The 25,565-nt window shown below is 42.2% G+C and overlaps 1 protein-coding gene across 2 annotated transcripts; it reads right to left on the minus strand.

Annotated features, from left to right (window-relative positions):
• Nucleotides 1-131: 131 nt before the first annotated feature.
• On the minus strand, nt 132-24,955 carry LOC138208681 (metal transporter CNNM1-like). Of its 2 annotated transcripts, XM_069166750.1 has the most exons (10): nt 23,331-24,955; nt 13,950-14,093; nt 13,699-13,839; nt 12,817-12,986; nt 12,614-12,704; nt 11,847-11,992; nt 8,130-8,403; nt 7,058-7,162; nt 6,162-6,266; nt 132-4,657 (listed from the first exon to the last, which is right to left on the minus strand). In XM_069166750.1, the coding sequence occupies exons 1-10, from the start codon at nt 24,769-24,771 to the stop codon at nt 4,578-4,580; spliced, it is 2,697 nt and encodes an 898-aa protein (XP_069022851.1). In that variant the 5' UTR covers nt 24,772-24,955; the 3' UTR covers nt 132-4,577. The 2 variants fall into 2 exon arrangements, with proteins under 2 accessions (XP_069022851.1, XP_069022852.1); XM_069166751.1 differs by lacking the exons at nt 132-4,657; nt 6,162-6,266; nt 7,058-7,162 and having other exon boundaries at nt 8,235-8,395.
• Nucleotides 24,956-25,565: the final 610 nt, after the last annotated feature.

A 25,565-nucleotide genomic window follows, 5' to 3' on the forward strand; every position in this document is an offset into this window, starting at 1 on the left:
TCTTCAGTGCTGACTTGAGTAAATGTACCTGTTACAGGCTTTTGTGTCTTTATGGGTTTCCTTGACAGCAAGAAATATGTAGAATATTTCCACTTATCCTCAAATGAAAAATGAAGACAGTAGACTTGAAATTCAGTATGTTGTGGAACTTTGTATTTCTGTGTATTTTGATGCAAAATACCATCATGTAGTTGCTTTCTATTTTACAAGTTAAGTTGTCATATTTCCAAAAACATTGTGTCCATACATCACTGCAGTTCTTTCCATTACAAAAAACAGAGTTGAAAACAATAGAAACTTCCATTCTATTGACTCATAGCAGAAAACGTGGAATTACATAACGGATCTCAGACTTATTAAGAACACATCCTGATACCGACAGATCAAAAGGATCTGCAGCCGGAGGAATGTACCCATCACACTAACTAAGAAACTACATGCTGCAGCAGGATTCATTATTATCTGGGTTTGACCTCAAAGGATGATGCTGATTGGCTGTGGCCAGCGCCCCAATGCAGCAAAGTGACTCAGCAGGTTTGATATATTGCACCCATGAGGGAAGCTTCCTCTCTCCTTCGCTGCCTGCTACATTAGCCAATGAGCAGACTGAAAAAGCACCCCTCCCACGTTTTCATCCTCACCAGCCTGCCACAGTCAATGTGTGTCTGAAAGTCAATACTACAGGGAGAGGCTGTTGATGCCAATATTTATTGCCAACTGGATCTTTAAATGTGATTGTCATGAAAAATTACATCCAAACGTTTCTAAGGGCAGTTTAGACCATAAAGACCTCAAATGATGCAAATACTGCTCCTCAATGAAGGTGACCCACCAATTAAATAATGCTACTATCAGCTGCAGTAGCAGCTCGATTCAGTGAGGAAACTGAATTATGTTGATGATTTTGTCTGGCTTTCCTCAAAGGGCTACTGACAGCTTCTACATCATTCAGAGTTCATTCAGACATGAAACTTTAGACCTCTGCATTTCCCTTTTCTCTCATCCCTCCCTGAATTGCCCCTATCCCTCCTCCTCCTGCTCCTCTGTGCTGCAGTGGCACAAATCTGATCCTGCAAACTCGGTGAGACGGAGCCACGCCCACCCATTCTGTCCCATCAGCAGCATGCACAACAAGTACTGAGCTGTGCAGGTTCAGGGGCAGCAGCTCTGCACAGACCAGGACACACTTGAAGGATTTTGGGCTCAGTTCAAGAAGGCCAACAACAAAGTCCATCAGTTCTTCTGCACCTTTGACCGAGATCTCTAAGCTATTTTTAGTGAATGGACATCCTGAACATAGACAGTAACAAGATATCATACCTTATCAGTGTGATAAACAATTAGGCATAAATCAAAGTAGAACAACCTACAGGAAGTTTCAGTGATATGACTTTTTCTGTTATTGTATGGCATTGGGTGCTTTCAGTTTTGCTCTCATACAAAAGGAGGGTAGCAGCTGAGAGTTGCAGCAAGCACAAAAATAACAAGTCAACCTTGTTTAAAACCTCCTTCCCCCACTAATTGCTTTAAATGGGCATCATACCATGATCAGAGCATCATATTCCATAGTATTATATTGTGTTGGATAAATTTACATTCAAAATCTAAACTAAACTAAACCCTTAAATTCATATTCAGCTTCATGCAGCCAGGAGGCAGGGAAAATATTTGTTGCAAGCAATATTAAGTAACACTGGATACATTAATGTATTTAAATTCTACAAGGACTTTTGTTGTACTTTTTCAAGAAATCTCTCAGCAACAACTTTTGTTACCAATTTGGAGATTGAAAAAAGTTGAAAACAAAATAGAAGAAATGTTGTGGTATGAATGAAGGTCAATTCCTGACAAGCTAGTTTTGGACTGCATTATCTACATACACGTGGATATCAATATCCATATATAGTTTGGAAATATATGGGACAGTGAGGTTAGATCTTGAGGTCCAGTGAAAGCTGCTGTGTTATGTCATGTGCTGTTGATTTAAATAGCACATTTCATACGACAACGTGCTTGGATCGGATCTCTTCCTGTGTTGCAGTGAAAAATAACAGCAGCCAGAAGCTTAATTTCGTCTCACCTCCAGTAAAGAGAGACAGAAATAATGAGATTCATTTATAATTGAAGTAAATCTAAGAAAGGCTCAGCTCAAGTAATGATTATTTAAAGAGGTTCACTGGTTACAAATCATGGGATGAATGAATCTCAAGTGAAAGCGAGAGCCCAACTGCAGATTACAAGAATCTATACAGTCGGCTTTACTCGCACGGAGCTCCAGTCTGACTTTTATGTGTCTGAGCCACAGTCTAATGTCATCCTCAAACAGGGAAACAAAATAAAGATATACCATAAAGATGAGGTATAAAATGTTATTCACATCACATTATCTGGAAAGGAAACGTCAGAGCACGGAACAAACTGCGGAGAGATTCCTGGATACAAAAAAAAGAGGTTTTAGCAGAATAAGCAACAACAAGTTTTAAACGAGTCAATTAGCATGAAAAAAAAGCATCATCTATCATCATGTGGTAGAAAATATGAAAATATTTAGCCTATGATAAACAAACACAAATCAATTGTTACGCAGAGCAGCTGTTTAAACCTCTTTTTTGTCCTCCTGACACCAGCATGTGAATGTGATATTCAGTCTGCATCTGCTTACAGAGAAGTGCAATAGCAGTTCTTGACATGACGAATAAGTTAAAGGAATAGTTTGACATACTATAAAATATACGTATTCACTCTTTCACTAAGACTGACACCGCTATCATGTTAGCATAGCTCAGCAGAAACACTCTTCCCAAAGTTTTATATATATATATATATATATATATATATATATATATATATATCTGTGTGTTTGGGATAAACAAACTGAAAGGTATATTTTAATTTTAATAATTAATTAATTCATGTACTTATTTATTTTGGCCATTTGAGGATTGCGGAAACAATCTGCAATACAGCACTTCCATACATAAAGACACATTTTGCTCACGCCGTACGTCTGCTGGTGAGGTGAATGGAAGTCCAGTTGTTTTATTTTAGTTGTGTTGTTTCCGTCTACCAACTCCCCGTGCTCCACTTTCTTCTCTCGCAAACAACTGCAGAGTCTGTGTAGGTTCAAGTGACCTCTTTTAATACAAGCAGTCACATAATCAAAACTTTGGATGGATTTGATTTCAGCTGCTTTAGATTTGAAGAGTGCCACAGCAGCGTTTTCAGCTTACTCCCGGCTTTATGCTAAACCAAGCTAATCACCTCAGACATGAGAGTGGTAACAGACTTCTTATTGCTACTCCGTACCTCCCAAAACTCTTCCTCTAATGTGTATGTAGTCCACATTTGACAGATTATCATATGATGTTCAAACCCAGCAAGGAAACTCATATTATGGTCTGAACAAGCAGCTCGGATCACAATATCCTCAGCAAGCAGGAAGTTGTGATTCACCACTTGGTCAGAAATATGTGGACACCTGAACACTTGACCTATACGAACCTGTCATTCATCCAAAAAATAGAGTATTAATTTGCTGCTGCAACAGCTTTCACACGCACTGGTGAGGTCGGGCCCTGGTGTTGGGGGTTATGACCTGGCTGGCAGTCAGTTCATCTCAAAGATGTTGGGTTAAGTTGAGGTCAGAACAGTCAAGTTCTTCCAACAATTTATTTATAAGGAGGGCTTTGTGCCAGGAGCATTGTCATGCTGATACAGGACAGGAAAATGCTGCCACAAAGTTCAAAGCACACTGTTGTTGACAATATTATTGTATGCTCTTGCATTCAAAGTTCCCAGCATGTCCACATATTTTTGGCCATATTTTCTACTTGAGTGAGTAAAAGCTGACACTCAAACACAATCTGAATATGAAATTCTTGTTTGTTGATGAAAAAAAGGTAAAAAGCATAATACGGTTCTAGACTGCTGACAACACAGTAGATCTAATAAGGATATAATAATCAGAAAACCTCTCAAAACAACAACCTCAGCACAAAGTGACCAGCATACTTTTCATGCGCATTTTGGAGCAGTATGTCGAGTACAAAACCGCAACATCTTTGGTGTCTTCCTTCTGTTTCAGTCATTCCCTTTAGCTCCATAAGAGAAGTGATCACATGTGAGTAGTGTATAAACACTCTTCATATCATTAGATTCACAGTCATTCCATTATATGCAAAGCATCAGCATGATAAACCTGGAGAGGTGGAGATGTGAAGCTGTTATAATGCATATTACCGCAGCTGCCATCTCTGTTTTTGATCAAATGAGTGTGTATGTGTGTGCAGGTGAGTTTGCATGTAAATCCAAGGAGGAAGAGGGAGAGCGACGCATAGAAAAGGTTGGTTTAATGCATATTGCCAAAGCTGCACCGTCTGTTTTTTGATCGAATGGTGACTTTCGCCCACATGTGCAGCACATTCCTGGTTACTGGTCCATTTTACGATCTCCTAAAGTGTGTGTGGGTGCAGTGTGTTTTCAGATAAAACTCTGAGAGCCGTAGTTCAGCAACCACATCGTCTTTACAAACAGTTTAAAGGACCATCAGATGATGGACAGTTCGGGTCTGTTTCACGCTAGGTTTTTACCAGCGGCTGCTCTGAAATGTCCTCTGGTGTCTTTTCTCCTTCGCGAGATTTTCTCCTCTTCTTGTGGCCTGAGGAAACAAGACATGTAAACAGTTATTAAAAAGTTAAATGAAATTGTTGTGTTTTTTCTATCTGGGTCTTGCTCTCAGTGCATCCTCACTAGAGGTCACTCTAACTTTGCACTGAGCGCCTATGTTGTAGAGAATGAAGCACCCTCACACAGACGAGTACCGGGAACTAGCTTGGTCAGCTGGTGAGTCGATCCTTATGCAGTTAAACAGGGATTCGATCTATGTGTTTACCTTTGGCTGGAATCAGAAACAAATGAAAGGATTTCTGTAAATCTTGAGTCTTTTTAGAAAGCTTTACGAGGCTCTCACTGTTCTGCTGATGTCTACTTTACCAAAATCTTTATAACAAAAGTGCTCAGTGAAAAGTTATCTACACTGTAGTCAGAATAGACACAAGTCTGAAACTAGGTTGAAAAATACCAAACATTTCCTTTTACATTTACATGCAGTTCTTCACTGCGAAAAATTCAAATGAAATTTCCTGTAATCACCTGTAATAAAATACATTTAAAAAGATTCAGGTTTGAATAAGCTGCTTTGAACATGATTGCAGAGTCCATTTACAACATATAAATATCACAATAACAGTAAAACCTGCCACCATTTCAGATTTTGAAATGTTTTTTTCTATCTTCTCACATACAGATATTGGAAATTTTAAAATTATGACGCCACACCTCACTGCTTTAGCTAGGATTCTCATTACGATCTCAAGCAAGTACAATCATAATTTATTCATTTATAAATGTTATGTGTCAAAGAGGTTGAGGGTTTTTAGTCACAACAATCATATGTTTTTATTAATGTCCTAAAAAGATAAAAGAAGTGATCATCATAATTCAAAATAGGGCAGTAAAAGTACGGAGCTGTCTGTTATAAAGGTGCCAATCCAATCCAAACATACATTGACCACTCAGTTTTTACTGCCATCATTAAGTGAAGCATGATAACAATGTATCATGATGTGTTCTTTGCTGGACTGAGATAAAGTGCAGGAAAAAGTGTTCAGTAAGGTGTTTTTCATTCATTCTATTCATTTCACTGCAATGAGTAGATTTAATGGCTAAAATAAAATATAAAAAAATCCAATGAAAAGTCGATATATATAAACTGCTTTGTTAAATTATATTGTTAGATAATATGGTGTTATCTTCATGCATAGTTAAGGAATATAAACTACAGTTGTGACATGTATCAGCTGTAAACTGTACATTTATAGAGCAAAGAGTACTGGAGTGGTCCTGCAAGAAACTACATGAGAATACAAATGTTTAAGTTGGAGGAGGCTGTGTGTGTGTGTGTGTGTGTGTGTGTGTGTGTGTGTGTGTGTGTGTGTGTGTAGTTCAGTTTGCATGTGAATCAAATCAAAGGAGGAAGAGAGAAGCATTGAAATGGTTTGTGAATAGACTTGTGTGTGTGTGTGTGTGTGTGTGTGTGTGTGTGTGTGTGTGTGTGTGTGTGTGTGAGAGAGAGAGTGAGAGAGAGAGAGAGAGAGACTGACTGAGTTTGAGCAGCAGTTTCTTGCCCAGTGTGTCCTCTGAACCACTCAGCGACAGGCTGCTGATGAAAGGGGATGTGTCCGTTTCTATGGGAACAGAGGCCATGTCTGAGAGAGAGGGAGAAAAAGATTTGCATGATCCTGTCAGTGATGAAGAGTTTTGGTTTGTGTTGGAGGACAGAGTAAAGTCCTGTGTTACTCTCAGCTAAGTTTGTGAGGAAGGTGCAACGGAAGAAACACTTGAAAAAAAGAAATATTCTAATGTGAAAATAAAATTGCTTTATTTCAGAAGTGATGCTAATAAATTTGTTGATCTTATTTGTTTGCATTCCTCGATTCATTCTAACTACCTAAAAGAAAAGTGAAACACAAAAAAGTCTTCTATATACTGTAGAGGTTCTCCATACAGAAAGTGGTCTCAAAGTATATTACATGATCTACAAACAAAAAAACGTATTTACAAGTGTATGTGATGGTTTGTGGGCAGTTTTATCTAAACATCTAGAACTTATACTAAAACAAATTGTTGAAAATTATACATCGCAAATAGAACAGAATTCATAATAGTCATTCAACTTCAACCTCATAGATCTGATCAAATTTGCTTCTGAATAGCTTCTTTGGCTTGAAAATATCGGTGATTCATTCATGTACAGATTTTATGCACAGATGGCATCGTGTGTGGATCGAGTAGATTTGAGACTCAAGTCTTGAGAACCTCAAATGTATACTGCCTGTAAGTGCTGGTGGCTTTACCTTTGGAAACTGCCGATTCACTGACTTTATTGTTTCTGTCACATCTATTGTCACTGTTACAGATATGTAGGTTACTCTGTCTTTGTCTCCTGTCAGATTTCTTATCTGCTTGCAGGTTTTTACATAAACGGAGTTTGACGAACCAGCGTGTGCGTCCATCTCCGATCGGTCCTCTCCGATGTAGGGGGTCTCATCCATCCTGAGAAACACCGAATCACTGGGACTCTTCTGGCCGTCAGACTTACTACCTGTAGCAGACACACACACATCAACACATACACACACGTGACGCCGTTCCATTTACTGGATTTGAGAAGTAAAAATATTTATTGATTAGTCAGTAAATTAAGTTTTAGCTTTTTAATTGAATGTTTGCTGGTTTTGTTTCTCTTCTGTGACAGTAAAGTAAACATGTTTGAGTTTGGGATTGTTTGTCTTCAGGGTTAGGGTTAGTGGGGCTTTGGGAAAACCTTTTTACTTTTCTAGAAAATGTTTTACACTGAATTGTGGAAAATCCCCTCCTGCTCCGTTCTTCCATCACCTGGCCTCCTGCTTCTTGTTGCTCCACCCACATAAACCAGGTAGGAAGTCAGCGCACCTGGATCACTCCTCTTTGAAATCAGAAACCTGGCATCATTTTCCAAAGTTTGGACTGCGTAAATAAAGTTGACCTTGTTTGATGGCTCATCAGTAATTAGCTGCGATTTACTTTCAGCATCATTATGCAGTGGCTATTATTTTTGTAGATTTAAGTTATTTTAGTTGGTAAATGGGCTGGGTGGAAGAAGCAAACAGGTGGATTAAACATATGGATTAATAGGATTATCTTCTTTTCCTTCCACTGTTAGAAAACCATAACAGTGGTTTGTCGTAAAAGACAAACTAAGGGTCGAAAGATCAAACTCTTATTAAGTTATTTCTCAGTTAAACAAACCTGACAAACATACAGTATCGATCATTCTGATATTCAGCCAGTCATTTCTCAGTCAGGTTTTTCTCTCTCTCTTCTCAGACTCTCTCTATCCCAATTTATTAAACGTGCCTCTTTGCTGCTTGAGCTGGCTGAGATTATTGAACTTTGTCTGTGTGCCTCTGATGGCTCAGATGATCTCTTATTGATGTCAGTCTGAACTGTAAAGCTGCTTCATGATCCTCTTTATCTCTTAGTCTGGACTCTCCACTGTCACATGTCTCTGGACAAACTGGGATACTTACGGACGATGCGGTTCTTCTCGTTCAGCAGCGAGGTGCTGTGCGGGACGCTGGACTGCTGTCGGGTTCGGGCCGAGCTGGGCCGGCTGTGTTCCCTCGGTGGGGGTATGAGGGTAGTGGTATGTTGGCGGGGGAACAGCGTGGCTGCGTGGTCTGCAGCCGGAGGCTCTGGGGTCGGCGTGTTGCCTTCTGTCAGACGAGTGTCAGCATCAGGTGTCTGAGGGGAGCTGTCCATCCGGGTAGCTGTTACTGCGTTCTGGTAGTGGCTCCTGGTGATCTGGCACAAAGGACCAGAGGATTCTGGGTATTTTTAAGGGTTGAGTACCAAACCACACTTATTAATTTTAAGAAAAGTAACATGTTCCTCTTAAGGATGGGAAAACTAACAATGGGCAGTTGGATAGTTTTTTTTTTACTTGTATCATACATGGCTTTCACCAAATCAGTGATATTTAAACATGGTTGTTTATTCATTCCAATCCAAAGCAAGATGCATTAACCAGCTTTCAGGATTGAACTACTGTAAAGAACTCCAAGCCTGCACTTGTGGTCCAATTTATTTTTGTCTTTCAAGCAGTGAGGCTAAACTAGATGTAGCATAAGGGAGCTTTTATCACTCTCTGGGCCTTGGTGTCATTCCTTAATTACAAGCACATCACTAGCCAATCATGGTGGGTGGGCATCCTATAAATGCGGTGGGGATTCTCTTAGCTCCCTTAGATGTCAAACGCATGTCCCGCTTCCGGCTTGTTATTTTTTTTTTCTGTGAAGTGGAGCCTTGTTAATTGTGTTCCCTGTCTCTGTAGGAGCTGCAGGGCCTAAGGTGGTGGGGTTGGTGCCTCCTGGTGTTGGTGTCTCCCTTCATGTGCTGTGTGGCTTGGTGCACCCCTGGTTCTGAACCCTCACGTGTGCTTGCGTGTGTGTGTGTGTGTGTGTGTGTGTGTGTGTGTGTGTGTGTGTGTGTGTGTGTGTGTGAGTGATTTTGTGCCCACGTGTGATTGGGGAGCCTCCTCTTTTTGGTATCCTCACCTTTAATGGTCCACCTCTCCACTGGTAAGCCGCAGCCCTGAACATGTCTTAAAAAACTTCTTAAATAACTTCTTAAACGTCTTAAATAACTGTCTAGGGCTCATTTATTAGTAGTTGGTGTTTGAAATGATCTCTGATTGAACCACTGTTTTGAATATTGAAGGTCATAATAAAGAATAATTGTTTGTAATGGAACCACGTCTACTGCTCATCAGTATAACGAGCCTGATTGCCTTCTGAGTTCTAGATACTGTGTGGGCAAAATTATTCTTTAGGTGAAATTCCTAAGGTGGCGTTGTCGTGCTCTTACTAATACTATTGGTTAATGTCCTCGAAACTCTAACCACACGCTCCTACGGCCACATAGAGGAGCATGCTCAAGTGGATGGTGATGTCAGCTGGTTAGTTCAAGGTAACGCAATAACCACAGACCAGACTGCCACAAAGTTTAATACAAATATTCAGGGACATGAGACGATCATTTCTGACAGTATCCCGTAACATTTCTTCGACCAGCATACTCATTTTAAATTGTCCTTTTATAACATGAAAAGTTATCTGAAAAACTCATTTAGTTGAATCTTGTTGTGGTTGTTGATGGTCCCCAAAGGGATTCATGCTAATATGATTGCCGAACGTATACGTAACGTATATCACCCGGTAAGCTGAAAGCTTCGCCTTCCAACTCAGCTCCCTTTTCACCAACACGGTCCAGCACAGTGCCTGTTGTACTGCTGCAGCCGCACCGATCCAGTGGTCGATCTCCCGCTCCATCCTACCCTCACTCGTGAACAAGACCCAGAGATACTTAAACTCCTTCGCTTGAGGCGGGCACTACGTCCCCACCTGGAGGGAGCTATCCACCGGTTTCCGGCAGAGAACCATGGCCTCAGATTTGGAGGTGCTAACCCTCATCCCCGCCGCTTCACACTCGGCTGCAAACCTCCCAGTGAATGCTGGAGGTTGTGGTCCGAAGAGGCCAACAGGACCACATCATCTGCAAACAGCAGAGATGCGATCCAGAGACCCCCGAATCCGACGTTCTCCTCCCCCCAGCTGCACCTAGGTATCTTGTCCATGAAGGTCACAAACAGGATCGGTGACAAAGGACATATTGCAGAGAATACGAACACCACTCCTACTGCGGTTGTACAGAGACTGGATGGCCCGTTGCAATGGGTCCGGCACCCCATACTCCCCCAGTACCCCCCACAAAATCCCCTGGGGGACCCGGTCGAAAGCCTACTCCAAGTCCACAAAACACATGTAGACTGGATGGGCAAACTCCCAGGATTCCTCCAGTAGTCTTGCGAGGGTAAAGAGCTGGTCCACTGTTCCACGACCGGGCAGAATCCACACTGCTCCTCTTGAATCTGAGGTTCGACAAACAGTCGGAGCCTCCTTTCCAGCACTCTGGCATAAGCTTTGCCCGGGAGGCTGAGTAGTGTGATACCCCAATAGTTGGAGCACACTCTCCGGTCCCCTTTTTAGAAAATGAGAACCTTCAGCATCTCAGGGCGGATCTCATCCACCCCCGACGCCTTACCACCGAGGAGCTTTTTGAATACCTCAGAGGCCTCTGCCAGGGATATAGGTGCGACCCCCCCCCCCAAGTCTTCAGATGATGCTTCCTCTCCAGGGGGCATGTTGGCCGGGTCTAGGAGTTCCTAGAAGTGCTCTTTCCACAGCCCGACAATGTCCCCCGTCCGAGTCAGCAGTCCGGGTTCTCGGGTTGCCGAGTGTCCAAGACATATGGCCGCGGATCAGATGATAAGAGTACAAAGTCGATCATTGATCTCCGGCCTAAGGTGTTCTGGTACCAGGTACACTGATGAGCCACCTTATGCTCGAACATGGTGTTTGTTAAGGCCAAACTGTGGCTAGCACAGAAGTCCAATAACAAAACACCACCGCGAATCGCCACCTTAACGTGGTGGAGGGGTTTGAATGGCTCAGTGATCCTGGGAGCTTTGTTGTCCGGGGCATCAGCCCCTGGTAGGGTCTCCCAAGGCAAACTGGTCTCAGGTGAGAGCCCTGACTAAGAGCGGTTCAAAAAGACCCCCTAATGAATAGCAGCCCACAGTCTGAGGTCACCTTGCCCGGGTCAGGGAAACCGGGGCACCCTCCCGGAGCCAGACCCAGGAGGGGAGCTCGCCGGTGAGCGTCTGGTGGCCGGGCCTTCACCCATGGGGCCCGGTCGGGCTTAGCCCGAAGAAACAACATGGAGCAGCCACCCTGTGGACCCACCACCCGCAGGGACAAGCATCGGGGTCGGGTGCAATGCAGACCAGGTGGCGGCATAGACTAGCTCTAGGGACGTGGAACGTGACCTCACTAGCGGGGAAAGAGCCGGAGCTGGTGCAGGAGGTGGAGTGGTACCAGCCTAGATATAGTTGGGCTCACCTCCACGCACAGAACTGGCTCTGGAACCAAGCTCCTGGAGAGGGGCTGGACTTTATGTATCAGCCACAACAGCTAAATTTCCACTTTGAGTCCATCCAAGCGTCTTTGTTCAGCGTTGTTTCCTGTCTTAAATGAATGGAAAGATATATTTTTTTTATTTCAAGTTCACCCTGAATGTCTTTTTAAAGTGTTTGGACCCCATTCTAACTCTCTTGAACGTTGTATTTTTACATAGTTATCGTTTCATAATTGTATCAATATTGTTCTCATTTATGTTTCAGGCATTACCTTGATGATCTGGAGATGTGTGAGCTGTCTGACAGAGTAGTCTGGCAGGTACACGTTGCCCCCTCCATTCAGCTGGCCCATGCTTCCTCCGTACAGCATTGACTCCGAGCGGTCCAAACCACTGCTGCGAGAGGGGGATCTGTGGACTGCAGAGAAGACTTTAGATATTTTATCAAACGTGCATGTTTATAGAGACAGACTAGAACTGGGATGTCAATCAAATCCTGAATAAGCTCAGGGGTCCCACTTCATTTTGACCTTTTTAATGTAGCCGATGTTGCTGAAAGCTTTCATTCATTTGAGGGACTTCACTCGAATGAAGCATTCAAGTGTTCACATATTTTCATGTGTTCAGAGCAATTTAAATGCCATAACTGAAGAATTTGAGAGTTTTAGTGTACATTCACAGACTGCAAACTGTTCACAAGTTTTGTATCAAAGTATGATTAAGTTTAAAGGCACATTATATATAAGTTTTTTCTATGAATTTGTGTTGGTTTTTACTTCTATCCTTTTGAGAACCTCTTTGAACGTATAAAATGAGGACATCTTAGTGGCATGTCAATTCAGGGGATAAATCAAGATTATATTTTCAGTTTAGGAAGAAGATTAAAATCAGGATTTAGTCCATGCACTGTATTCAGGGGAAAGATTAGATGATTACATGGAGTGGAGGTGAAGGAGGTTTGGTTTGGACATCAGGGGGTTTGTCATTAGAGGGCCCTCGTAACAAAATAAGTAAAAGGTAAATAGATTTGTATGTGTACCTGTTGGCATGATGGCAGGTACCCCAAAGTAAGAAAAAGCTCCATTCTCAAACTTCAGTGCCTCCTTACCAAACTCCACTTCAACTCGACCCTGAAGAAATATAGGAGAGATACACCACGTGAGCTGACAGCATTTTTCCATGCTGACATCATTGCCATGGCTAAATCATTTCTCCGGTTAAGGGTAAAAGTGTTGCAGGTACCTGCAGCACTAGGATGAAGTAGTCCACTGGTTTGTTGCGCTGGAACAGGAAGTGCTGCAGCGCTCGTTTATTCCTCTCATCAAACTTGAGTTCCTGAACCACACTGGGGTGTTTGATAAGCCTCAGCAGGATCTTCTCTGAGATGTGAGCTGGTTTGAAGGGCTCCACCTCTGTTGAAAGAAGGAGAAGACGGAGAGAGAAACGTGTAGACAGACAAGAGAAAAACACACAGACACCCGTGTTTTAATCAGGGTATTTCTAAGTTCAGGTAAAAAGTAACATATTTCAAATGTTCTTGTTACATGTGCTGCGATCAAGAAGCTTGCTATTTTTGAGTTTATACTAAACATCTGATTTTGTGGAGAATCTTCCAATTCAGATTGCTTTAAACTACTTTCCACTTTTCAGGTAAGCAGTGACTCCATAGTAATTTTCTGCTTTAGAGACATCACTTGTTTGCAGACATTTGCTGGTGGAGTATGTTGATACTCAGAATGGTTGAGATAAGAATGACATTTTGGTGTTCATATTAAATAAGATTCATATTTGCTCTTAGGGTTTTTGTGGAGAGTCATTGCATTAAATATATATATATATATATATATATATATATATATATATATATAGCATTTACAATGCAAAATAATAAAGGAGTCAACAAAACAAAAGGCCATATGAAGCCTAAATTTGTTTCTCAGGACTAGCAGGATGTAAACTGAACCATCTTAAAACTGTTTGTTAACTCACATCTTTTAAGAACCAGGACTGGACAAGATATGTGTTTGGGTGATCTGCCTCCCCTCCCTGTAAGGATGCTTGTTGCACCGGGTATAAACACACAAAAACACAGATACCCAGAGCTGCGACCTGATTGGCTGGTACCTGTGGAGAGGAAGCGATGTGTTGCTAGCAGAAGCTGAGGAGAAATCTTCACTTTCATCTCGTTCTCTGACAGTTTAAAGATGGAGAAGTCCTGCTGCTTCCGTTCATGGTGAGAAACACGACGCTTTGTACGATTATCAGCTGAGACACACACACACACACAGAACAAGTGTTATTGAATCATACAGATCTTATTAGTCATGCACTAAATCTCTCGATATTTTGATGTGTGTGTGTGTTTGCACACATACTGTAAAGGTCTGTCTCATCCAGGATCTCTGACTTGATGATTTCCTCAATAACATCCTCCAGGGTGACGATACCCATGACTTCATAGAAAGGATCACCCTCACCTTCATTGTTCACACGCTGCACGATGGCGAGGTGGGACTTACCTGAACAAAAAGGTCAACATTATGTAATTTCAATACATTCACAGCAGGCACATTGGTCAAAAGGTGATGAAGTACATTGTAGCAGAGTGGGGTAAAAGGAAAAAAGAACCGATCAAACAAAGGCCTTATCGAATCTCCCCTGGTGTCAGATGCTGTCTGTATGCCAACAAAATGCATGAGAATATCCCTATATCCTTTGAAAGAATTTGGTAAGAACAACATAAGGATCATTATGTGGAGAAAATCATGGCTCGCCTTGCTGAAGGAGACAACAAAGTGGAACAGGATTTTGTTATCTTGGAAGATAAAGTATTTCACAAGAAACAGATTTCAGAAAACTAGTTTTACTACAGGCTCTACATCCCCCAAATTCTGGTTCAAGAGATACTCCAGGAATATCATGACAACCCCCTCAGTGGACACGCTGGTATCTTCAAAACTTATAAAAGACTTTATGAAGTAGCCTATTGGCCAGGAATGTGGACAGATGTAAAAAACTTCATCAAGCACTGTGTTGTTTGTCAAAGTCTGAAAGCCGATAATCCAAAACCTGCTGGAAAGATGCAGCAACCCACTGTCGAAGCTCCAAATGAGATGTTAGGTATTGACATCATGTAGATGTCAAGAAGTCCAGAAAGGCATGAATATCTGTTAGTTGTGGTGGATAACTTTACCTGCTGGGTTGACTTTTCCCCCCTGCGATCTGCTACAGCACAAACCGTGGCTCAATTCCTGAAGAAGGAAATCTTCACAAGATGGGGTATACCTGATTACATCTTGTCTGATAGAGGACCCCAGTTTGTGTCTTCTGTATTTCGTGAACTCTGTGAAAAATGGACGGTGACTCCCAAACTCACCACTGCCTATCATCCACAAACTAATATGACTGAGAGAGTTAATCGTACTTTAAAATGCATGATAGCCTCGTATGTGGATGATAATCATGGTAAATGGGATCAATACCTTTCGGAGTTCAGGTTTGCCATAAACTCTGCTGTTCAAGAGACTACAGGAGTAACACCTGCGGAACTACAAATTGGCAGGAAGCTGAATAGCCCCAGGGACAAAATTTTAAAAGGGAAGATTATTTCTCCGGATTCCCCTGCATATGAAGTTGTCCAGCAACTAAAACAACCCAAAGCGGATGTTGATGAAAACATAAGAAAATCAAGACAAAGACAACTGAGGAATTACAACAAAAACCGGCGTACTGTTGGTTTTAAACCCAAACAAAGGGTGTGGGTTAGAAATTTTCCTCAGTCGAGGGCCTGGGATAAATTCACAGTCAAGCTGGCAAAAAAAGTGGAAATGTCCCTATCAGTTCAACAGTTTGGGACCCTAAACTATCAAGTTGTTTTGGAGGATACAGGTCAGGATGTACAGACTGTGCATGTCTGCAACCATAAACCCTTCTACCCGAGTGCTGAAGACTGGGAACTCATGGAAAGCAAAAAGGTACTTGAGATTTTACAGGAAAGTTCAGAGGATGAAGATTTCTTAGGTTTCCTAGATTGATATTCTGTAGAATATATGCCCTTCCCGGAGTCACCACTAAGCATGGTATTGCCAAGGGGGGAGAAGTGTAGCAGAGTGGGGGAAAAGGAAAAAAGAAACAAAAAAAGTAGGGAAGAGCCCTCAATCAACAGACAAAGAAATGATCAATCAAGCACACCTGTGAGCAGAGGAAGGAAAATCAACAGACAAAGGAAGCATGGAGGAGAACTGAGGAGGAGTGAGAGTGACTGAAAGAGGAGCTATTCAAAGGTATAATTCAGTTTCTGGAGGTAGTTGCTCTAGAAAAGAACGTTTGATAGATTTGTTCAAATAACAGAGCACTGGATTATCCCAGAACCGGCTAGACTGCTTTGAATTTTTTGGAGACCGAGGCCTAGTGGAGCTGAGTGGATCCCTGGAGCAGGTGGACCGAGCTGAAATTGTTCAACTCCTTCTTGGACCTGTGTGGCTGATGCTGAGGACCTCCCTGGCTTTGGTTGGGTGTAAGACAACTCTCCTTTAAATAAACTCTCCAGGCGCTACACCATCACATTAGAACAGCAACTTTACATTAAGCATTTGAAGTCAAGTGTATTGATTTTACTGACAACAAGCTAAATGTAGTGGTGGAATAACAATTGCAGCAGTTTGTTGCTGTAAAATATGTTGTTAAAGAGTCTGGATGTCTTTGCACTTGTTTACTTTAATTTACTGACATTTAATGTCCTTTTTAATTCATGAGACTTTAAAACCAGAATACAGTTATCCCGTATTGTTATGTATTCTCAAATGAGATTAGATTTTATATTTGGAGTATTTAGATTTGGGATTTGACCAGAGTAATGCTGCTCTCCCTCATGTATATTCACTGTATTACTCATCCTGAGTGGGAGTGGAACTGTGCAGTCTGATGTTCCGTAAGTGGAGCAACAGCAGCAGCTGATTTGAGGGGGTGTAACAGCAGCGGGATTTAATAGAAAAGATACTCTGTACGCAAATGCACAATCCATCATATGAGTACACTCATATCCAGTCCGCAATACTTCTGCTGTGTTTACTTCCAGGATGATGAGTGGGCGCTTTTGGAGCTAAAATCTTGAGGTGTTTCCAAAGATAAATGGAACAAATAATGATTCATCTTCTGGATGAAAAACTTGTTCAGGAGCAGATTACATCAGAGGAAAATAAAACAAAACCAAGAAGTCTTTAGTCAAGATGACAGGATCTTCATGGGATCTGGGACTTAATTCAAGATCGGTCTGTAAACAAAATAGAAATAGAGTGAAACATTTTTCCTGATGCCAAAATGTGTCCAACAAGACACGACACTGCCGACAGCAGCATTCAATTATCCAGCAACTGCATAATTAACAACTTTACTGTCAGAAAATGTATATACATGGATACATGCACAAATAAACACGCTTGTACATGCATTCCCTGCACACACACTTGGACACATTCACATGACAGCAAACAGAGTGAATCCTTGTTTGTTGCTGCTTATCAGCCACCTGGCTCCAAATCAGCTTCTTCACGGAGATTCTCTCTCTGCTTCTGCACCCTCTCACTGCCAAATATGACCTCGCACACATACACTGATACACATTTCACAGACCCACACTCATGCACATGATTCTGGCAATGGCGCATTCAGCTAAATAGGTCAGGCATACGCACAGACTAGACTGAGAAAGACCTTGTGCTTTCCTTTCTCTCTCAGTAGTCCATCGTCGTCCTCCTTCTTTCTAGTATTTTCTTAATCTTCCAACTCCCAATTTCTATGGCTGTCCACTATGTGGCCTCAAAGTTTTGAAACCCAAGACAACTTAATGTTTTTTGAGTTTTAAAATAAAACAATATTGTGTTACTATGAGCAGAAACTGCAAAAACTGGGAATATTGGCATTCGCACAAAACATGTTGGTGCACAGAAAGCTGAAAAGAAAGATGGGAACACGTGAAAATGGATTACATCCTATAAAGATCATGAACTTAAGTCAAACTTTTTTTCCCCATGAAATCAAGCAGTAAAACCTACAATGAAAAAGCTATTCTATAAAGTAACTGTGACTTTGTGAGAACAAGGTTGCTGTTGTCTCTTTTTTGATTTGGGTACAATGACCTTTTAATGCAAGACGATAAGTAACACGGTCGAGTAGTCCAAATGGCTTAAAGGGATGGTTGAACTTCTCAGCTTCATTGGCTGATGTACACAGAATTTATTGACCTCCATTTGACCTCCATTTGACCCATCGTCCACACCTGAGATATGAGCTCTGAAAATCTGTGTAAATCGAGAGTACATCATTGATTTTGGATGATTAACTGTCACATTTGTTGATTACAGCTGCTGCTTGAAAAATTGTAAATTTGTGGAATGTGCTGAGATTTATCTCCAACAGGTCGTATACAACACTGAACAAACACTCTGCTGCAACACTGGTTTGTTCAGCAGTGCCAGAGGTTTACATCAAACAAGCTAACAAGAAAAATATGTACAACAAAGACAGAATAGTCCTCATGTGTCCATTACAATTATTACTATTAATAAAATGACTGTGTTTGTGCACCTATTTGTCCCCAAAACCAATGGCCTAACTTTGTACATTCATACAGTAGCTTTCTGACACACATACACAAAGCTATTTTAACAGCAGACATTTGTCTTATCAATGCAGGAAAAACTAAGGTATAATTAATAATTTAATGATAAGGACCCTATTGTACGTTCAGTTCCTATTAGGGAACATCCGAGTGTTCACAAACAGGCAACATAGCAGCCCCAAGAACATCTGCTGTCAGAATACAGAAAAGTGAGAAACAACCTCGTCATCAGTCATATTAACAACAAGCAAACTAGGTGGGCTCGGCAAACCCGGTCTGGATATTTCACCTTATTTATGGAGCAAGTGCATTTCTTTCATTTACCACAAACGCTGCCACATCAAGTAACATCAAACCTACTTCTTGGGGCTCTCAAAAACCTTCCACTTTCCAAGTGGTATTTCCCAGTTCAATGGGCAATGTCCAGCGTGTACCCCACCTTCACCCAAAGCCATCTGGCTCCACCACCCCCCCCCCCCCCCCCACCACCACCACCCCGTGACCCTGTTCAGGATAAAGTGAGTATAGTTAATGGATGCCAGAATGTTCCTGTTTTTATCCAGACAAGAGACAGAGTGATGGATCACATAAGTAACTTGGTAAGAAGTAAGTAACAAAGAATCCATTTAGATTGTGAGGCGATGGTCTGAGAGCTAGCACCAACGGTTGTAAACTGTGTCCTCTTTTACAGATGATCTACAAGGATGAGCACTGTCACAGGACTGAAACCAGACTGAACTATGATGAGGCAAACAGACACAAGTAAACCAAAACCAACATGCCATGCTTACAGAGGACAAAGGCTTAGACTTACTGGCTCGGTACTGTGAACCAAAACAGGGCCCGGTCCTTCATCTTTGAACTGATGCTTGTCATCATTAGTGCTTTAGATTACACAGGACAACTATACTCTAATTGATGTTTCATTTCAAAACTTTTACCACAGAATAATAGCTGAAATGTTTAAAAAGTAACATGAAAACAGAGAACAGATGGCAGGGAGACAAAGGAGAAATACAGCACACTGAATATTTAATACTCTGCCTCCTGGGAGAGTCTACTGGGACAAGGACCAAGAGCTTCAGGGGGAGAAAAACAGCGTAACGGTGTGTATATTTTAGAGTAGGAAGGCAGTGGTGTATCATATAATTCGATTCTTGTTAATGGAGGGATTTGTTTACCAACGTGCATTGAATTAACAATTGATTTACCCCTTTTGTCAGTGTCCTAAATTCATTTCAACAGCTCTGAAATCTCACCCTTGATCTTAAATGTGATTAAAGTCATGGAGACAAACTTTTATAATTTGAGAGCTATTGCTGTTAAGTGAGCATCTCCTTCCTCAGTTTGAGCTTCCTGGCAGCGGGAAACAGACTCCCATCCAGGACTTGTGTGTAATGTTCACGTTCAGCTTCCCGTCTGTCTAATCAACACTGCTGGCACTGAAAAGGTTCCGCATACCAGCACACTACTGCTGCTGTTGTTCACAGCGGGGAAGGTGTTACTTGGCCGATTTCGTTTGTGCCAGACAAACTGCTTAGCATTCAGGCCAAATAATCTCTCTATAGTCTCCCCCGACCAGCAGGCTTTCTGCTACAGCTCTGCAGTGTCTTCAAACGTAGACACATCAGTATTTTACTAACTTTTGGCCAGCAAGGACATGTTTCCTTTCAGTTGTCACTTCATCTTTTTTAAGAATCTTCCACTAATGAGCTTTCTCATTGGGCATGGGTTTAGTTATTTGTTTTTTTTAGATACTTGTACAGGATAGATAGATAGATAGATCGATAGATAGATAGATAGATAGATAGATAGATAGATAGATAGATAGATAGATAGATAGATAGATAGATAGATAGATAGATAGTTACTTTATTAATCCCACAAGGGGAATTTTTTTGAGGTCATCTATTGTTTCAGCAGTTCAGCCTTTTAAATGCTGATGAAACAATGGTTGTATGTAATCTCATGTCAAAAGCCTTTCAACAGCAGCTGTGGTTTCATTATAATGTCAAAATGCTATTTGACCTCCAAATTTCCAAAACCAAGCTTAGTGGGTTGTAGTTTATTTAGATCCCACATTACTCTGGTAATTTGTAATTCTGTCAGTCATCTTGAGATGATGATACATCTCCAAGATTTGTAATTTCTCTACCAGTTCACAGGGAGGTTTATGTGCAGAACAGAGGTTTAGTTACTGACCTCATCACTCAGGACAGGAAACACTTAAGCACAGACAAAAGAGATATGGGAATGATGATTGAAGACATCTCCCCTCAGAGATCTGATTGAGAGCATGCCTATGGATGCTCGGTACGATGAAGCAATACTTGCAGGGAAGCAGCAAGAGAACTGGCAGAGCAGTGGGCGAGTCAGGCACTGGATACTAAGAGAATAGGACAATTCATGTGTGAATGTTGCAGCCTAAGTTAACTGCCTCCGGCTTGCTGGCTTTGCTCTGTTAATGTTCTCACTCATTGGTGTCTCTTTCATTTACCTTTTGAGTCAGCCCAATTCATTTTGTGTTTTGTAGGAGCATACTATGTTGTGTTGTGTTTCAAACCGAGATGTTTATCATTTAGGTGCAGTGACAATTAAGCTTGAAAATAGACATGATATGATTGTGTTTTAAGGCTAAAATAGAAAACTGTCAGTAAAAGGAAAACAAAAGTTTAATTGTAGCTGTAGTTATTTCCCAAGTCTACTACCTGTGAAACAGTTTAGGATTATTTCTTTAGTTTTATAGCCTTTTGTTGATGCTACACTATAGTACTCAGAGTTGTGGTTTAAAACAACAGATAGCCAGGTAGTCAGAAAGCAGATGCTAACACATTATACACCATATGAGACCACAAATGGCAGTTTTCCTGAAGTTAACTACTGTGCTACACACAGAGCGATGGTCAGGTTACAAGATGATAAGCTGAGATACACAAAAAATGTTGTCTGAAGCAGTTTTCCAGTGCATTTCAACAGCAAGTGAACTGATCAATTTTCAGAAATACAACCAAACTGTTCTATTGTACTGTTACCGACACACTACACAGTAGCGAAAAAAAGGAGCACAGGCTGCATGTTTTTACCTACAAGGTACAGGTTGAAAATAAAATACAGTTTGACATATTCAATATCAGGACCCTGCATAGCTGTTTTCCTTGAGCCCCTGTGTCAGCATCAGCTGCTGCAGGAGTCTCATTGAAATTAATGAGAAAGGCTGCGTTTTTCTGCCGCAGTGCCTGAAAGTATCACCACAGAGACGGACAGAGAGAGAGAGGCACCGGAAGCAAAAGAGAGCAACACAGAGAGGAGCAAGAGAAAAAGCTGGTTTATAATTCTCTGATTGTGCAGATCATCTCATCCAGTTCTCCCTGTGGCAACAGTGACACCAGAATCACACAGTATTTGTGTTCAGCTCTGATGGAATCTGGCTTCATACAAGCCATATGCACAAACATATAGCACATTTAAAATCAGCACGAAGTAAAGACATCACGCTGGTCAGCAGGATGTTGAACGTGAACGTTGAGGATAAACTTTTGGTGCTTACAGTTAAAGAAACATACCCTTCTTGGGTTTTTGAAACATGTTCTAAGCTATTTCACCGCATTGTTAAAAAAAAAATCCTAAAAAACATGTTTATCTTTAAAATACTGTATGACATTTGGTGAATACAGATTCCCACCATGTTGTTGCAAAATAGGCAAAAGATAAATAAATGAATGAGCTGTCAGATGTCTCTTGTAAACAGTGGCTGCCTTGGTCAAGGTGTCCTCCTCTGTTTACTTCCCACTCTTCTTGTCCTCACCACAAACCCATCCGGAAAATACACAACAGAGTGCTGACTATGCAGGGTCCCTGAACATGCAGGAAGGCAGGGATGAGCAGCACGGTCTGTGATTGGCCAATTCGCACCCCACCCATTTCAAACTCCACAATAAAGCAGGAATGCCATCTGACTGCATGCAGGAGAAAAGAGTTGTCTGCTGCAGTAGCACTGCCAACTGAGTTTGAATCTTTTCTCTGTGTAGGAGAGGGCTGCACAAGCTCTTTTACATCTCCAATTTGCAAAGATACACTTTTACATTGCCGCAAGTATCACAGTTAAATACTGAGGAGCCCCAGTGGAGCAGAAAGAGGCTTATGTACTGTTGCCCAAATGTATGTTCAGCTGTTTCAATTTTTTTCAGGAAATCAAACCAGCTACTTTTAAGGTACTAAAACTGCCTGAAGATGTTTTTTTTCCCCCCCTAAACTAAATATGTTAAAATAATCATAAACAACACAAGTATTTCAGAATAATTTGAGAGCTGCTGTGACAACACATGATATAAAGACATACAAACACATTGTGTAACATAATGATTTTACTCAAATCAGTTAATCAATTCAACCACCAACAAACGGAAAATATTTTTTTAACAACGCTTTGATATGCAAGTATTTCACCTTCCTCTCACTTTAATTAACCAGGGCTACCTGGACCCTGTGTGCCCGATCAGCACAAATCCATTTGACCTATCAGACAGTGTCGGGGAAGATTCAGGTGTCTCACTGGTCACGAGATCTTTTTTTGGTGACATGCAGTATAGAATGCTAAGCAACAGATATGAGTATCTCAAGTATCAGAATGAACAAACCTGTTAACATCCTGCGCCTGCACCTGCACCTGTTCATTTAGGCATCTGAGATTAACAAGTTGCCATGGTAACAGATGCCAGGTTCTAGGTGTGTTCATTACCCCATCTGTATACCACCTGTGACTGGTGTCTGGAGATACCTCATGTCCTCAATGTCCTTGAGCATCTGCTCACACTGTGAACCGCAGCGGATGGACGTGGCAGACAGACAGACAGACATCAGTAAACTACTGCAATCACAAACTGCAGAGAAAACGTTTACTGTGACATGGAAACAGGAATCGTGAATGCAAAAGGAAAGGCAGGTTTAAGTATCCCATAGGCTTTAATTAATTCTATCATTTACCTGGTGAGGAAGTATCTTAGTTAACCAAATGTCAGCTGTGTGTGTATGATTTATGTCTGGCATCAATGAAAACATCTGAATAGTCATACTTCAGGTGACATAATTGTGTTTTTGACAAGAGTGGTTGCTACTTAACACATGAACTTCTCCTCACCTTTCTTGAACTCCTCCAGCATGGCGTCCAGTTTGGTGTCGTTGAAGACGCAGTGCAGCGGGTGTTTGTAGAACTGGGTGATGGTCTTCAGAGACGTACAGTCGTCCGGGTCGACGAACGCCAGGTCTTTGACGAACAAGATGTCCACTATGTTGGATCTCTCGTTCTCAAACACCGGTATCCTCGTATATCCGCTCTGCATGATCTCAGACATGGTGTTGAAGTCCAGCACCACGTCCGAAGCCAGCATGAAACAGTCGGTCAGCGGCGTCAGGACGTCCTCCACGGTTTTGGTGCGCAGTTCTAGCGCTCCCTGGATGATGTTGAGCTCCTCTTTGACCAGGTCGTGGTACGGATCACTGACGCGCAGCATCTCCAGGAGTTTCTCTCTGGTGTAGAAGTTGGAGATCTCCTGGTTGAGGATGAGGTCCAGCAGTTTACTGATGGGGTATGAAATGGGGAAGGAGAGCACCATCAGCAGTCGCGTCACCCAGATGGTTTTGGAAGCGATGGCCAGACCGTGGCGAGATGCCACCGAGTGCGGGAGGATCTCCCCAATGAAGAATATACCAAAGGCGCAGATGACCGTGGAGAGCCAGGTCATGCCCAGGATCTGGCACATCCACACGGCGAGCGAGGCGTTGATGATAGCGTTCCCCAGCAGTAAAGTGCACAGGACGTAGTTACCGTGCCGACGCACAGACTCGATTTTCCGCGCGTAGTTCTGTTCCGTGTCGGTGCCGCTATTCTGGAGGACTTGCAACTCCACTGGATCCAGTGCCAATAGGCTCAAGTTCAGCCCGCTGAACAGAGCTGACAGTCCGAGTAGGAGAACTGAGACCAATACTTGCAGCCAGAGCTCCGGCACAGCCGAGCGCTCCATCACGGCCACCCAGAAGTCCCTTGTCCGGTAGTGTTCCCATTTGGATCCGTCGAAGGCGCACATGGAATAGTATTTGATTTTCTCCCCCCTCCGCAGGTCTTTGGCCAGCAGCTCGACCAGCACTGAGTTCTGGCTGGAAGCAGACTTGAAAGAGCCTAAAACCTCGATGTCGGACGTCCTGGCGTTCTTGTCCATGCACATATTCCGCTTCGGATGAACTTGTCCCTCTCGCCCGGGAGTTGGCTCCTCGATGAAAGCGATCCAGGGCGCGGCATTATTGGCACGAGTCCCCGCAGTGCGGTTGAGCCTCTGCGGGGAGGTGGAGTAGTAAACCCGCAGCATGAAGCGAGTCCCTTCGGTGGCTTTCAGCACCCCGTCCTCCACGGACAGCTCCCCCCCGGTCTCCTCCGGCCGAAACCCGAGCAAACCGAGCGCCGGACCGGGAACCAGGGAGCAAGTGTAGAGGGAGAACAGCAGCAGGCGGGACAGGGAGAGCGGAGCCCCGCAGGATGGCTGGGCTCCGGTTCGGTACCGCGCCGCCGCATCCTCCGCAGCCATGATGCGGTGTGAGATGCTTGCTCAGTCCAGCAATCCCGGGTCACGTGGTGCTGCGTGGTTCCGGTCCATGTGGGAGAAGGTGGGACCATCAGTTATGATCCTTCTCTGTACAGAGAGATGCGAGATGCACGCTCCTCTGTGCTGTGACGTAACTTTCTAATAATAGCCTGTGGCTCACTATACCAGTTATGTTGTTAATCCTGGAGTTTAAGGTACATTCTGTTAACTGTGCTGTAGCTGATAGTGATCTGTTGTTGTTTTTTTATTATCATTATTTATAACTCCAATGATATACTAGGCCTATCTCTCTTAACGATCTGGTGTGTATGTGGCAGTGGTAACTTTATCCGATTAAATAGTACGAGCACAAATAACAGCAAATGTATTAATATCCTATAGGCTTTAAATAGTGACTCAATATTGTGTTGATGATGACACATATTGTGCTGTGTATTTTTTAATATCGATTTGGCCATTTTATAGTTCTCACCTAATCCTTAAATTCGAGTTGGTGGTGAGCTGTCAACACCGGCTTTCTGACTGATTACTGCAATTAATTAAAAGGCATGCATCATTACATGTATCAGTTCTAACAAATGGTTTTATCAATGCTTTATAGATTATTTACTAATGCGTTATATAGATCCATTTTAAGTCTATGATGAAAATGATAAATGATCAAAAGTTTAAAAAAAAAAGTGTTTAGCACCATGTGTGTTAATGTATTGTACAAAAATCAATTCACGAAATGATTACATTTACATTTTCCACTTAATGGATTGTGTTAAAACTCT

The sequence above is a fragment of the Embiotoca jacksoni genome, unplaced genomic scaffold, assembly GCF_022577435.1.
Source record: "Embiotoca jacksoni isolate LCO1_2020_lvr unplaced genomic scaffold, fEmbJac1.0.p SCAF_4, whole genome shotgun sequence".
NCBI classification, from domain to species: Eukaryota; Metazoa; Chordata; class Actinopteri; family Embiotocidae; genus Embiotoca; species Embiotoca jacksoni.